The following is a 15786-nucleotide window of genomic DNA, read 5'->3' on the forward strand; positions in this document are numbered from 1 at the left end:
AATCCCAAAAAGACGAAGCGCTTGCCTAGCGGTTAGCGCACTCGACTGTTAACTGGTAAGATGGCGGTGGCACAGGTGTAGCTAGCAACTGCGGGATTGGCACTGTTAAAATGGTGCCATGACCTGGATTGGGAGTGATGTTTGGTGGGCCTGACTGTACCGAATGCAAGCTCATGTTGTGCAGTTGTACGTTAGGCAAATCCTAGTTGAGGAGTCAGTGTATTGGACTCTCAACCAATAAGGATGGTGGCGTTATGTGTTTGAAGCCAGGGGTGGCCGCACCGAGTTAGGACTCAACAGTTGCAATTATCATGAGTATTGGGGGTGAAGTTCATGGGGAGAAAAGTATAACAAAAGGCAAGCAGAATGTCAAAAATCATTTGTGCATCAGAAATAAAGAAGCTTCTTTGTTATTGTCCTCATTGAAATTGTATCCATCAAAAGTACTCGTGGTCTTAGTATCGGTATTGGTGAGTGCTCAAGACCGACTAGCACTGGTATCGGCTTGGAGAAAAAAATGTGGTATTGAAAATCCCTTGAAGAAAATGAAGACCTATTCATAAGCATGAGACCCAAAAAACCTTCTGAATTTCAAAGTTGGTTTACGTGTGAGATTATTACGGATTAGTGCCACCAGGATTTGAATTTGAAATATAAAGTGAAATAGGATTTGAATTTGAAACGTAAAGTGATCACATATTCAATAGTTGCTGTCTGAAATTCAACCGGCTACAATTCCATCCATCCATTTTCTTTGCGCTTATCCCAACTGTCAACAGGCAGAAGGCAGGGTACACCCAGAAGTGGTTGCCAGTCAATCGCAGGACATTTAGAGACAAACAGCCACATTCACAATCACACCTAGGGGCAATTTAGAATCTCCAATTAATGTTGCATGTTTTTTGGAATGTGGGAGGAAACCGGAGTGTCCGGAGGGAACCCACGCTGGCACGGGGAGAACATGTAAACTCCACATAGGCGGGGCCGGGATTAAACCCGTGACCTCAGAACTGTGAGGCCAACGGTTTACCAACTGACCCCACCGTGCCACCCCGGCTACAATTCGCTGTCTAAAATTTACTGTGTGTCCCACCGGGAAGAACACCCACCCAATTGCAGTTCCGCTTTCTTCGTCACATGACGTCACATACTAAGAAAGCGTAACTGGATTGGCTGGCTGTTCGGTTCTGACCTGAAGTAACCCTGCCTGGTGGTACAGACGGTGAATTTCAGACAACGAATTGTAGCCAGTTGAATTGTTAACATTGAAAAGTTACACTGAAATACAACCATTGAAAATGTGATCACTTTACATTTCAAATTCAAATCCAGGTAGCACTAATCTATTTCCATAGATTATGCGTATCGACACAAAATTTTGCGAAAGTAAAACAAAACGTATTTCTCCTCTTAGACTTTTGCACGGTAGCAATATGAAAAAAATAACACGGAGCCCCAGATATAAGATTGGGGGAGTGGGGAGTGGACTGATTTATGTGCAAGAAATCATAACACGGGCTCACAAATAGTTTTTTAGCCGTCACGTTTGGGGTCCACAGGCAATATGTTGCATTGTTAAAATGGACGACTTGGAGGGATTTTTGACTCATTCGCTTATATGGGGGAGAAGTCATGGAAAGAGGAGGTTAGTGTTGCATCAGGAGCAGTGTAGCAGCAGACGAAGGGGGTGGGGTACAGGAGGAGGAGGAGGAAAGGAGGGGGGACACCCACACCCACACTGGCTCCACTCTTTGTCTGGAGCCCGCCGGCTACAACGCACACAAAACCACACGACGACGCCGGAGAAGGATACGAGCTCCTCCACATCGAGAAGAGAAGACAGCGAATGGCTTGAGCGTGTACTCCTGTGTCTTCGTTTTTTTTTTCTTTTGTTTTTGTGGGTGTGCATTTTTTGGGGGCTAAAGATAAAAAGAAGAAAGTCCCATCAACGAAGCAGCATTGGAATCTGAAGGTAATTTGGTTTACTACTTGCTGAAAAAAAAAAGCAGCAGCGTTACCGTCAACCTTTCATACGGGTTTTATATCTTCATATCAGAGTTTTTATGTCCGTACGAGCAGTCTCTTCTTGGGTTTTTTTTCCTCCCCTTTTTCACGTTTTCCACCCTTTTTCTCGCTAACCTGTAATTAGCGTGCTGGAGGCTACATGCCGGAATCTGGCAGTCAACTGAAGCTTTGGCCGCCTTTAAAAACTCATATAAACTGAGGGTTGTTTGAATATTGAACATATTTCTGTGATTTTTTTACCAAAGTGGCCGCGCCGAGTTTGTGGCGTAAACCGTAATTGAAAAGGCGCAAGCCTTTTTCTAACCCCCTCCTGTCCCATCCTTGCATCCATCCTTCAGTGCAAAATTCGGCATTGTTTTAGATTATTTTCTGACGTTTTCGTTAATATAAACGGATTTTATGGAATTCCCGAGTGGGGAACACACGTGGAGAATCCAGTTTAGACCACGAGGAAGATTCTGGAGCTCTCATGCAGAGGGAAAATCTCGTTTTTCTCCGCATTCCATTTTTCTTAATCCACGTAGGCTGCATGACTTCTTATCGTTTAAAAAATCCTTCACTATGATGATGACGGCATATTACGCCCACTTTAACGGTTACGTTTTGATCAAAAGCAGTATGTTTTATCTACAAAGGCTACAGGGATGAAATTTGGCCACAAGTGTTTGACCAGTTAAACTTTAAAATACTCGAATTTCCAAGTCATAAGAAATCGGAGATACATGAATTACACCAGCATGGAGCATTCTGTTTGTTTGTTTTTTGCGCCATTGCCTCCCACTATTTTTCAGTACCCTCCAATACTGATATCTTAAAATACTTCAACCATTATTTCTCAAGTTTCTCATTGTTTTTGTACTTAAAGCCTATACAAACTAGGAAGAGTAAGTGATCACAACAAAATGTTCAAGCCTCAGCTGCTGTAGGAGGACTTCTTTTTTTTTTTTTTAAACATCTAAATTCAGTCGCCAGTGGTGTTTGTCTGGCGAGGAATTTTTAACCGACATCCCAGATGTAGAAACCACATCAGCGTCCCTCCTTTTCCTGTGTGCTTTTAAGTTGTTTAGTCAAGGCTATGAAATTCAATGCATCATCATGAAATCTTTAGTCATTCACACATGGATGTCTTCCCCCCCCCCCTCGTTTTCTACTTGGACTCCCAAGTTTTGGTACTTTTGTAGGTTGGGAGTGCCAGAACATTGAAAGTAGAGGCTGACCGGTTCAAGAAGGTGGTACCTTGACATAGGCGTTTAATCCAATCAGTGAAAAGCTTATAACTCAAAGCACTCAGATCTCAAATCCCCTTTTCTCTGTTTAAATTAATGGAAGTGTGTTACTCTGTTCCAACTCCCCAAAATCCTGACAGTTTTTGTATCATTTCATGCTTTCTGGTGTGCACCTTAGCCACCAGGAGGCAGTATTATTCAAAATGTATACTACATAAAGACTGTCACGCTTATGCTCAGCAAGATGCAATATTAACTCTTTTTCACAGAGCATAAAGAATATTTTGCTGGCATCTATATTCATATTTGTACCATTTAATATTTTTCACCAATTAATACTACTGGAATTAAGTGTTGAAAATAGCTTGCTCTCTTTGATGATCCAATGTTAATGGCTCAACAGACATGGCATGGCATGTTTCCTGTATGCATGACCATTGTTGCTTTTTCTGTCAGCATGTGTTGCTGCACCTATTGTATTCAAATACAATCAGTTTATCAAAAAAGTTTTTAGCTACAGCAATAATGCTAGTTATATCATGTCTGCCATTTCCACTCGTCTAAGCATTAGGCTAGGTGACTTTCGCAAGTCCTGGTTCGGTTACACTAAACGCACGTTACATTAACTTTCACACTTTGTTGTAAAGTTCGCAGTTGAGTGCATATCAAATGTTTGCTCCCAAGGGGGAAAAAAAAAGCGGGCGGTTGATGGCTCTTACTCAAACTCGTAAAGTGGGTAAGCATACCATGAGTGGTATACGTGTGTGGTTCCTCGGCTGGTATGTGGGGGGGTGGGTTAAAAAAATCACTGAATTAAATATATGTAAAAGTTCAAACTGCATCACATAATGTTTCCAGCACAGTACATTGCAGTACTGTTCAGTTGTATCACTATATTTTATTTTGAAGTGTTTATTTAGCTACGCTTATTTTATTTTTGTGCAATACAATGTTTTATTTTTTAATGTTCAAACGATGTACAATGCTGCAGTAATTTTAGGAACCATGCCTTAGATTTGATCAACACAGGTGTGCTGTTACTTTTTTAAAATTTAAATGGCGGTCATTATAGTTGGCTTGCCAAGTATTTTTTTGAGGTGGTAGGAATATTTGACATTCATTTAACTACAAAATTTCAGGTGGTTGGAGCACAGTGTCATTTTTCTTTTTATCCAAAACACTGAGAAAATATATTTTCATTAAAAGCAATCACCCATCCATTATCTGAGTCGCTTATCCTCACAAGAGTCGCAGAAATGCTGAAGCCTATGCGAGCTATCTTTGCAACAATGCATATTTGTTGGACAGGAATAGACAACAGCAAGTCACACTACTATCGAAAAATATCACACTATTCTGATAGCTTGGATTTTTGCCCTGTGCTAACAAAAAAGAACCTTGTCAATGCCACAGGGTTGTTTTGAAACTTATGTAGAGGAACTTTGCCTTCCTCACCATTTAAATTTTATATCTGCCGCGTTTGCAAAGGAGTCCGGAGGAAAGATTCGTTCCCTTCTCAAACTAAAACTTGACCTGTTACAAAAACGTTAGGACAGAACTTGATTGAACAAAGTTGTCCAAAAATCCTGTCAGTTAATTCACGTATAGTTGTGTAGAAAAAGTTTTTACATTTTTTTCATGTTTGTCACACTTGAATGTTTCCCATCATCAAATAATTGTAAACATTAATCAAAGACAACACAGGTAAACACTGTACATTTGAACTGAGTTTTATTATGAATGGAGCAATAAAAGTCCAAACCCACGTGTGGGGAAAGTTATTTCCCTCTAAATAACTGGTTGGACCAGCCTTTACAGGAACCACTGCAATCAAGTGTTTCAGATAAATTACGAGTCTCTTACAGGGCTGTGGAGGAATTTTGACCCCACTCATCTGTACAGGCCTGTTGTAATTCAACCACACTGGAGTTGTCCCCCATCCAGCATGAATTGCTTTTTTAATGCCAAATCATCCCAATAGGATTCAGACTTTTGACGACTGTGCCTATTCCTCTTTTTCTTCCGCCATTCAGAGGTGGACATGCCGGTGTGTTCTGCTACAGAAACGAATTTAATTTCCGCTTGAAGTCACGAACAGATGGGTGGACATTTTTCTTCCGGATTTTATGGTAGACAGCAGAATTCATGGCTTCATTTTATCATCGCAAGTCTTGCAGGTCATGAAGCAGCAAAACAGTTACTGTTGGTATTTGGTTCTTTTTCTGAAATGCGGTGTTGCCTCTTGCCCTACACTTTTGTCTCGTCAGATCAAAGATTATTTTCCAAAACGTTTTGAGCGTCGTTAAGATATCTTGTGGCAAAATTGAGATGCGCCTAAATGCTCTTTTTGCTCGGCAGCGTTTTTTGTCTTTGGGTTGCTGCCATGTCAGCCATTTTTGCCCAGTCCCTCTATGATCTTGTCATGAATGCTGCCCTGAAAGGTCAGAGGACAAAGATTTTAAAATGTTCCTTTACCTCTAGAACCTCTTTCCAAACCAGATCTGCCATTTTGAAGTGATTTCTAAAGCACATTTACAGCAATTAAATCAATATGATTCAGAATCCGCCTTCTGCTTTTTGCATCCAGCACCTTCCGGGCTTCGTCTCTGACACGGTGGTATGTAAGATTAGCCTAGCATCCTGTATACGTGGAGTTGTGATATTGTTCCGTGCTGTTGTTCTTGTCGTTGTATACAGTATTTGTTGTCGTGTGAAATTTACATTGGTTTATTGTGTGGAATTTGGTTGTATAAACATTTCAGGCAGTGGAAAGTTCATTTTTTGTTTTTTTTTAAATTTTATTTTATTTTTGGGGGCTTGCGAAGTGAAAGGAATATATAACTAGTGGACCAGGGAAGCTATGGGTGCATAGAAAGCATTCCTAATTCTGTGCCGATTACTTCGAACCAGAGTCTGTTTTTTGTTGTTGTTGTTGTTGAAAGACTTAACAGAAAGCATTGGATACAGAGGTAGGGGATGAAACCAACTGCGGTGCCAACTATTTTTTCCTACGGCCAACGGGACCTCCATCTCCAGCAAGAGAACTTAATTTCGTAGTTGCCACGGTTTTGTGGCGAACCGCCACAGACAAGAGGTGAGTCTTTCCTTGTATTTATCTACAACTATTATGGATAGAAAGCACTTTTAACTGACTTCATAGGATCTTTATCTCATCCTTTAACTGGGAGAAGAGCGAGCTGGAGTTTTTTTGGATGATGTTGCCGAGATCTCTTTGAGTCTCCTCTGCGCTGTTGGGGTAATTCTGGTTGGCCGGCCACTTCTGAGAAGGTTTACTACTTCATTTGTTGATAATGTCTCTCACTGTGGTGTGCTGGAGTCTCAAAACATTAGAAATGCCATTCTAACGTCTTCCGCATTGACAGCTCTCGGTCACATTTTTTATTTGCTCCCGAAGTTCTTTAGTTCTCTGCAAGATGTCGAGCTTTTGATAATATTTTGGTGTACTTTGTCAGGAAGGATCTCTTTAAGTGATTTCCTGGTTGAGAACAGGTGTGGCAGTATCAGACCTAGGTGTGGCTTAGGGTTGGGCATCATTTCAATTCGAACAGTTCCGGTTCCTTATTTCGATTGTGGTTCCAAATGATTCTTGATGGTGATTATTTTAGCGGACCGACTGGGTCAAAAAGGTTTGCATGGTTTGAAAAAAGGGCGTCTAAATTGTGAAAATCAATTTTCTTAGAAGCATGCACCAAAAACTAAAATGAAGATTTGACAATAGATTCTTCATAACCAGTATCATGAGCAAACCTTCATTGTGGTGTAGTTGCTGCGGTGAATGTAAATTTATTTATTTTTTTTTTAAATTTAATTTCACGTCAAAGACTAAAATAAACGCTAAAAGCCATCACTGCAAAAGTGCAACGTACCCTTTACTTTTTTTAGTTTTTTCAGTGTTGCCATAGATGTATTTTATTGTTTTACGCACCCAATTGACTAACTGTTAACCTCAATGAAGCGCCCCACGGTGTAGGTTGAGGCTCGGAGTGTGTCAGACGCTACACATTGTGAAACCCTCCGTTGCACAATATAATCTTATTCTAGATGTTTCACTCCTGGGACTGCTAATTAATTTAAATGACGTTAAGACACACTTTGAGCAGAAGCACGTTCATTGTTGGTTTTCGCAGCTTCCAATTTGGGGCCTTAGGACTAGGCATCAAAACTGGGAACCAAATGTTTTAATTTGAATGATTCCAGGAGAACCGGAACGTTAGTCCCAGATCCTCTCCATTCTCCATGCCCAACCCTAGCGTGGCTACAGAAATAGAACTCCGGTATGATAAACCCTATTTTAGTTATGTTTTATTTGCAGGTTTGTTTTCCTTCCTCAACAATAAAACTATTTAAAATCTACATTTAGTGTTTACTGTGGGGGCAAACATTTGTATTTTTGTTCTTCTCTTATAAGGATAAATTTTGGGAAAAGCTAAAAGTGACCATAGGTGTTCAGGATCCCCTCTGAAACGGAAAACGCTTGTTTGGCTGTTGCCTGTGGCTCCGCGACTCTGCGTGTGCTCGGCTAGCAAAATGGAAACTTGTGCAGTTCTTTCCAACTCTTTATTTATTGAAGAATAAATTCTCACGTGACTTGCGTGAAAATGTCACATTCATACCTGGGGAGCGGTCCAATCCAAACAGTTAAGGCAGATAATGATGTATTGGTGCTGAAGTCATTTAGTCGCTTTCTCCATGTATGGTCGGGCTCTCAAGTTTCTTAATCAGTCATACTTTGATCAGTTCAGCACTCTGTGTTGTTTTTGTGGAAATTTTAACTATTTTCCTTTGGCCGTGTTGAAGAACCAAGGTACTATGTAAAACCGGGTCACTTGGCTTACAGTAGCATTGGCATTTTTATTACTGTAACTAAAATGAAGGTCAAACCTGTTTTTTTTTTTTTTTTTTTTTTAAACTACATAAGAAATACTTTCTGCTGGGTTATCTTTCTGTCATTTTATGTGGCATTCTTTTGCCAACCTAAAATGCCAAAGATTTCTAAAAATAATGCTTGTTTTGATGCAAGAGATGTTTTAATACATTACTAAATAATCATATAGTAATCCCCCCCCTTTTCACTAAAATTACCCTAAACTATTTAAATATTATGTAAAGCATTTTTTTTAAAATATATACACTGTAATTCTTTCTGAATACTTAATTAAAATGTGATGCCAACAATAATGTGCTATGCAATACAGCACTGATGTAGACAGTCATTTGTTGTGAAGGGGAACTCAACTTGAGCTAGATGGAGCTAGAAGCCCAGTGCTGGTTTTAGCATTCTTTGTACCACACAGAAGGAATCACAGCCCTTCTTGAAGTAAAGTCCAAGTTCATTCAATAAGACAATTTCAGATTCAAAGGAGAGCCAACTTACTCTGGCACTAAGCATGCTATTAGTGATTGACTTTTTAAAATGATTGGAATGATTTTAACCTAATATCCAGTCATCCATTTCCTGTACAGTTTTTTTTTTTTCTCACAAAGTGTTGCAGGGGTGCTGGCGCCTACCCCAGCTGTCTTCGGGCAAGAGGCGGGTACACCCTGAACTGGACGCCAGCCAATCCCGGGAGTTAATTTCACATTTTACTGTAATTTCTTTTGTATAACATGCACCCCAAAAATTGCCCTTTTATCCCCCTTCCTTCTGTGTTAAAAAGAAATTATTAATTCTAAATATTAAAAATATCATAGTTCCCCTTTTCCTTCATGATCTTCAAGGTTTTGAGGCGAGGTTTTTCTGTGATGATTGCACAGCAACTTGCCCTCTCCTATTATGTCCGGCAGTTTCTTCTCCATCTGTGAAAACTGGGCTAGCTTCCCACATTCTGAAGCTCTTGCACGTGTTTTTTCTTCTTTTTTCTTGGAGGAGCGACTCCTTGGATTTCCTCGATAATGTCACAACTGATAACTGCTAAGGTGGCTTCACAGTTTCCCACTGATTCGGCACTTCAGAGCACCAGAGTAACTTGCTCTTTAACTTTTTTTTTTTTTTTTAAACCATAGGTATAAGGAATATTACATCCAGAGTTGAGTGTTTCTGTGGTCTGGTAAACTGAGACTGCTATAGCCAATGCTTTCAAATGAGTGCAGTACCGATAACATTTGAATTGTTTGTTCAATGATTGTGATGTATGACCATCGCTAGCAAGTCTCAGAAAAACACGAGGGATTATGATACATAAGAAGGTGTTCTGAATGAGCTAGACATGTCTATGCAGTTAAGACACCACTGTGATATAAGGCTTCATTTCCACTGGTCGTATAAATTTCAGGAAGTCCGCTTCATTTTGTCGTATTTGATTCAAGGAGGCCTAGGCATAACTTTCCTCGTAAAGTATATTAGCTTCGGTCAATCAGATTACCCTTGTGGATTTGATCAATCTATTTGTTTTGGTAACTGTACAAAACCTTTAGCCATGTTCTCATCGGTTTGAGAGTTGAATTTATTCCCTTTATGTCCGTTTAGTACAATCTCTCGCGCTGGTTGCTTTATGATTCACGAGTGTGTCATATAATGACAAAGGCTTTTGAATTTGCATTGAATTTGACTCTAAGTGTCTTCAAGTCAGCCTTTCAACACCCATGCACCCCAAAATAGAATTGGCAATAGTTTTCGTTGGTATAACGTGTACACGATCGGAAGAATTCTCATTGCTCTTCATTTTGCCAGCCCTATATGCTTCACTCAGCAGCGCTGCGTAACATCTGTGACTATTGAGTCTTAATGCTGTCAACGGTCAGCCTGTTGTACTGTAACACAAGAACAATCCCGCGGAGATGTCTTACCTCCTTGTCACGAGTGTAACATGCTTCACAGTAGAGGCTAATTACGGGGTGATGTTGAAACCCACAAGCCTCAGGCGCATTTCATATTCCAGGTGTTGTTTGGTAATGAGTAAATAAAACAATGGCTTGTGGAATGTTAGAAAGAATGCACATGTGCAAAATGTTGTAATCAAAATACATAGTGTGTGAATATGATTTTCAAGCATAAATGGTCCTAAAGTTGGAGATTTACATGAATGTATTGAAGCTTCTTTAAACTTTGAAACTCGTATTTAGGGCTCGACAGTACAACCTGTTTTTCCAATACAACACCTCCCCCTTGTGGCTATGACGTAAAACACTGCCGATGTGGTCAATTACCTAGTTTGGTCATATACTACAGTACTTCTGATTGAAATGAATGTTTTTAGCATTTTTTTTTTATGAAAATATTTTTTAGAGCTACAACTTTCTGACCCCCAGCAGTTTGTGAACTACAGTGTGCAACATTTTCACCTGTTGTAAACATAGTTTGGTCATTCATTCTGCCTTTAAATACCTCCCCTTTCATTGTTCATTGTTTTTGGGGCAAAAATGAAAAACTAAATCATACTTTCTCTTTTCAGACCTGAGATCACAGCTGCTCGACAGGCAAGATGAGCTGGAGTTTCCTCACGCGTCTCTTAGATGAGATCTCCAATCACTCCACATTCGTGGGCAAGATCTGGTTGACGCTGCTGATCGTTTTCCGCATCGTGCTGACGGCGGTTGGCGGCGAATCCATCTACTATGATGAGCAGAGCAAGTTTGTCTGCAACACTCAGCAGCCTGGGTGCGAGAACGTCTGCTACGACGCCTTTGCGCCGCTCTCTCACATCCGCTTCTGGGTCTTCCAGGTGATCATGATCACCACCCCCACCGTCATGTACCTGGGCTTCGCCATGCACAAGATTGCTCGCATGGAGGACGTGGATTACAGGCCACGGGCCCGCAAGCGCATGCCCATCGTGAGCCGCGGCGCCAATCGTGACTATGAGGAGGCTGAGGACAACGGCGAGGAGGACCCAATGATCCTGGAAGAGATAGAGCCGGAGAAGGACAAAGAAGTGGAGGAGAAGCCGAGTAAAAAACATGACGGACGGCGCCGTATCAAGAGGGACGGCCTCATGAAGGTGTATGTCTTCCAGCTAATGTCGCGAGCTGTCTTTGAGGCATCCTTCCTGTTCGGGCAGTACGTACTGTACGGCCTGGAGGTTTCCCCGTCCTACGTTTGCACCCGTTCTCCTTGTCCGCACACAGTGGACTGTTATGTCTCACGTCCCACTGAGAAAACCATCTTCCTCCTCATAATGTACGCAGTCAGCGCTTTGTGCCTGCTCTTCACTGTCCTTGAAATCCTTCACCTCGGCATCAGCGGCATCCGCGATTGCTTCTGCGGACCTCGGACCGTCCCCCCGACTCCTCGACACTCTGCGCTGGCTAGCCAGAGATCCTCCATCTCCCGACAGCCTTCGGCGCCTCCGGGCTACCACACCGCGCTCAAGAAGGACCCCTCGGGGAAACTTCCATTCCGAGATAACCTGGCCGACTCGGGCCGCGAGTCATTTGGTGACGAGGCTTCCTCGAGGGACCTGGAGAGGCTGCGAAGGCACCTGAAGCTGGCCCAGCAGCATCTGGACATGGCCTACCCCAACGAGGAGCTTAGCCCGTCTCGCAGCAGCAGCCCCGAGTCCAATGGAACCGCGGCCGAGCAGAACAGACTCAACTTTGCCCAGGAGAAGCAGACCAGCACCTCTGACAGAGGTACATTTCCCTGATTCCCCCGCAGCCCCCGCACGCCACAAAAGCCCGTTTAATACTGAAATGCCTGCCCAAAGTAGTGCTGAAACTATGAAAATTTTATGTGACCATTACAGGCTCCTTAATACGTTGAGTATGGTATTAATGATCATCACAACTCCTTGTGTTGTGACAGAAGCCATCATTTTCTCCCTACATTTTTAGAAGTAATTGATCTTAAATGATAAAATTTCAAATGTAAGTACAGTAGTAAAAATAATTAGAACCGCATGTAGTCATGACAAGTATGATCACAAATCATGTCATTATCATAATAAAGGAAAATTTAATTTTAAAGGAGCTTTTACTTTCCAAGACAACTACAGTATTAATTATAACTGTCTGTATCATGAACAAAGGCTCCTGGTTGTCAGTATTATCCACAATATTGGTAGAGGAGATGACATTTTTAAAAAGGAGGCATTTACCCTTTTGTAAGAAGATTAAATGATTTTAAGGCTAAATTACAAGCTCAGATCATGTCTGTACTTTATATACATTATAGTGATTTTCAACCTTTATGAAGAAGAGGCAAATATTTAACTGAAAAAAATGTCACAGCACACCAACAAAGAAAAAATATGACAAAAATTGGATGCTTTAATTTTTTCTTAGAACTTCTGAGTATATACTTCCTGCCATTTAACAGAAGAGCATTCATTTATTCTGTCTATCATTATGCCTCACGGGCATAAATAGATGAACATACGTATATTTGAAAAAAAAAATCCTTTAAATGGATTGTGCTCCATTTTGTGATCGAATAGGTGATTTTATTTTTAACTCACTGATAGGTGATCGGACACAAAATTCTTGATCATATAAAGCCGTATAATTTAAAAAAAAAAAAACTGTGAAGGAGATAGTTGGCTTTGAAGATGCTGAATACAGTATTCACAATGACCATAAAAAAAACACCCCATAGACCTAAACAGACTTGTTCTCCCCTCACAGGTATGCGCGCATAGGCCCGGCTAACACTGTAAACTGGAGCAGCGGATGTCAGATGTCTCCAGATCGGCGACTGGACACAAGGGAAACCAACCTGAATTAGAATTAGAATGTGTATGTGTGTGTGTTTCTGTATGAATGGAACGTGGTGACTTTCTCCGGCTTGAGGTGTATGAAGCCAGCCCCAGGCCTCTCAGTGTTACGGTCGGTACAAGGTCCAAAAAGGAGAACAGTGGTCTTGACTTGATGTTGCTTGAGACAAAAAAAAAAGATCCAAAGTGCTTGTTTTTGATAAACGGTTACCATGTACATCTCCCTCAGGGCAGCTACTTTTTAAAATATTTTTTTATATATATATCTCTTTATTACGAGGCTTAGAGTTAGTCACAATTTAAGAGTTGGAGCTGTGGGAATTTCAGTCAAATGCATCTCAGCCTTAGAACTGGAATTCCACTGTTTTTGTGGGAGGGTGGGGCAAAACAGGAATAGTGTGAAGTTGTGAACGGTAACAAAAGCTTAATGGACGAGGCACCTCATTTAAAAAAAAAAAAAAGGTACTGGATGAATGGTCGCACCATACAAAGGCTCTCAAGTGTGTTTTTATACTTTAATTTTTTTTTCCCCTCTTGGCAATGTTGCACCAGCTATGCGAACACTCTGGAGGTGCCTCTGTCCAAAGACGAACAAAAACCTGGGTAATGCTTGAAAAACTCGGTACTCTTAATATTGTACTTTTATTTTGATCTGTAGTCTTGTCACAAAAAAAAAACAAAACATATTTTTCACTGCTGTCCTAGCCCCCCTAGATGCCTGATTGAATCTCTGTGTTGGGTCACATTTTGACAATATTTTTGGTACAATTTCCTTTTTCCCCCCATCTCGCTTCAAAAGTCGGTACACAGCACACATTCATTTTTTTAAAAAAAGGGATAATTGTCATTGTTGCTGAATGACTGGTTATAAACCTCGCAATCATATCAATGTGAATTGATGCCTTTTATGTTTTTCTATGTGAAGTACACCGACCGACTCAGTGCCATTTTGTGCCAACTCAGTCATCTCAATGTATTTTTTTTTAAACAATGCCTTTTGTACCTTTTTATACCTTTTTGTAATAGTTTTTGTGGTTGGTTTTGAAAATAAAATATTGACCAAAAAAACATCTTTTTCAGAATCCCCTTTTTGGAACAGCTTAACATGCCCTAAACTCACACTTTTTGCAAGTGTCGTCAAACTTGGGAGGGTGGGGGTGGCGATTTAGCCCCTAAAATCAGGAATTTTATGAATCGAATACTGTGAAGACACAATTTACTTCTCAGTTTTAGTAATAAAAGAAATTATGAACACATTAAGTCAATCTGAATGTGGTACTTTAAAAAACAATTTTAATCTTCAATACTTTGGAATCCCTTTAGCTTTAATCGCTGCCTCGATGTGGTGTTACATGTGGCAATCGGCCTGTGGGATTCCCAGAGAGTTATGGAAGCACAGATGTTCTTAATTCTTGCTGTCAATTTTATTTTTTGTTTTTTTTTGGTCTGGTGTCCGTCATTTTCCACTTGACAATCCCCCATAGATTCTCAATGGGGTTTGGATCCGGTGAGTTGGCTGGCATAGCCATCAAAGCAGGTTTTGGGTCTTCCGGCAGTATGGGTAGGGTTCATGTCCTGGTTGAAGATGAATTTAGCAGAAGGAGTCATGAAAAAACATTCTGCTGTGACCTTAGATTTAATGAGTTTAACAACCACTGCACTGGACATTGCACCTTAAATTATGGCTGACTGCATATTTCACACTGGACCTCAACCACCTTGGGTTCTGTTCTTCATCCTGTCTTGCTCTAAAGTTTAGAGTCTAAACCAGGGGTGTCCAACTCAAATTGACAGTGGGCCAAACATTTGAATTGAAGAAAGCTGTGGGCCAAGGTAGAACAAATGAACCTTTTAATATGGAACCAAACGTGTGTAATAATTGTAATACCAGCGGGCCAGCTCTAATATTAATTTGAAATTGTCTTGCGGGCCAAATATAATTACACTGGGCCGAATTTGGCCAGAGTTTGACACTTATGGTCTAAACCATTGGACCTTGATGCCTGAATGAAAGGCACACTTTCCTTTCATCAAAAAAGAGACTCTTCCTACGTTGGCTCAACACTTTTTCCTTGACCAGAAAAACCGACGCATTTGAATGTGGCGGTTTGTGAACGTGACTCCCGGCTCCTTCCACCCTTTCTGGATCTCTGCCACATTCTTCAATGTTCTCTAATACTCCGCTACTCCGCTTAAGGCCACCATTATCTCTTTTGCTGGTGCAGCTTCTGCCACCTTCCATTGATATGCTTGGACACAACATTCTGTGAACAGCCAGCCTCCTTAACTATGAATTTCTGTGGCTTCCCCATCCTATGAAGGGTATCATGATGGTCTTCCGGATGATTGTCAAGTCTGCAGTCTTCCCCATTTTGAATGACACCTAAGGAAACCTGTGAAGGTGCTTCGAGTTTAGTCCAAGGTGTGTGTTACACTATGTTTAAAATAGTTGTGGCCTTCAAAATTTGCCCTGATTTCCTCACAGTATTATAATATTAGAATGAACATAACAAAATAAAAGCTTGACTTTTTTTTTTTTTCCGTAACATTATCATTGAAATGGAATTTTGGAAATAGACTGTAATAAACATGTTTGGAGCAATTTTATTAGATATGGACTTTTGACTTTATTTGGGTCGTTCCAGAAGTGGAGGACGTTTTGGGCTTCAAAATTCTTGAAAAATAATCCTTCACTTCTCTGATTTTCTGCTACATATTCACCAGTCTGTCTGTTTCTTTCAGCTTGTCCCTTTCGGGGTCGCTGTAAACCAGTGATCTAACCACTGAGCTACGGGGTCTCACATATTCATCGGTATTGGGTCATAAAAAGCTTTATCATCTCATCTTGCAGCTCATGAGGTAAATTT

The 15786-nt window shown here is 40.8% G+C and overlaps 1 protein-coding gene across 1 annotated transcript; it reads left to right on the forward strand.

The window, feature by feature from the left end:
• The first annotated feature begins 1677 nt into the window (after positions 1 to 1677).
• On the forward strand, positions 1678 to 13991 carry LOC133512251 (gap junction gamma-1 protein-like). The gene is made up of 3 exons (XM_061841700.1): positions 1678 to 1972; positions 10664 to 11840; positions 12831 to 13991. Exons 2-3 carry the CDS (start codon positions 10694 to 10696, stop codon positions 12842 to 12844), a joined length of 1161 nt encoding a protein of 386 aa, XP_061697684.1. The 5' UTR covers positions 1678 to 1972; positions 10664 to 10693; the 3' UTR covers positions 12845 to 13991.
• Positions 13992 to 15786: the final 1795 nt, after the last annotated feature.

Source organism: Syngnathoides biaculeatus, chromosome 14, assembly GCF_019802595.1.
Source record: "Syngnathoides biaculeatus isolate LvHL_M chromosome 14, ASM1980259v1, whole genome shotgun sequence".
Classification (NCBI taxonomy): domain Eukaryota; kingdom Metazoa; phylum Chordata; class Actinopteri; order Syngnathiformes; family Syngnathidae; genus Syngnathoides; species Syngnathoides biaculeatus.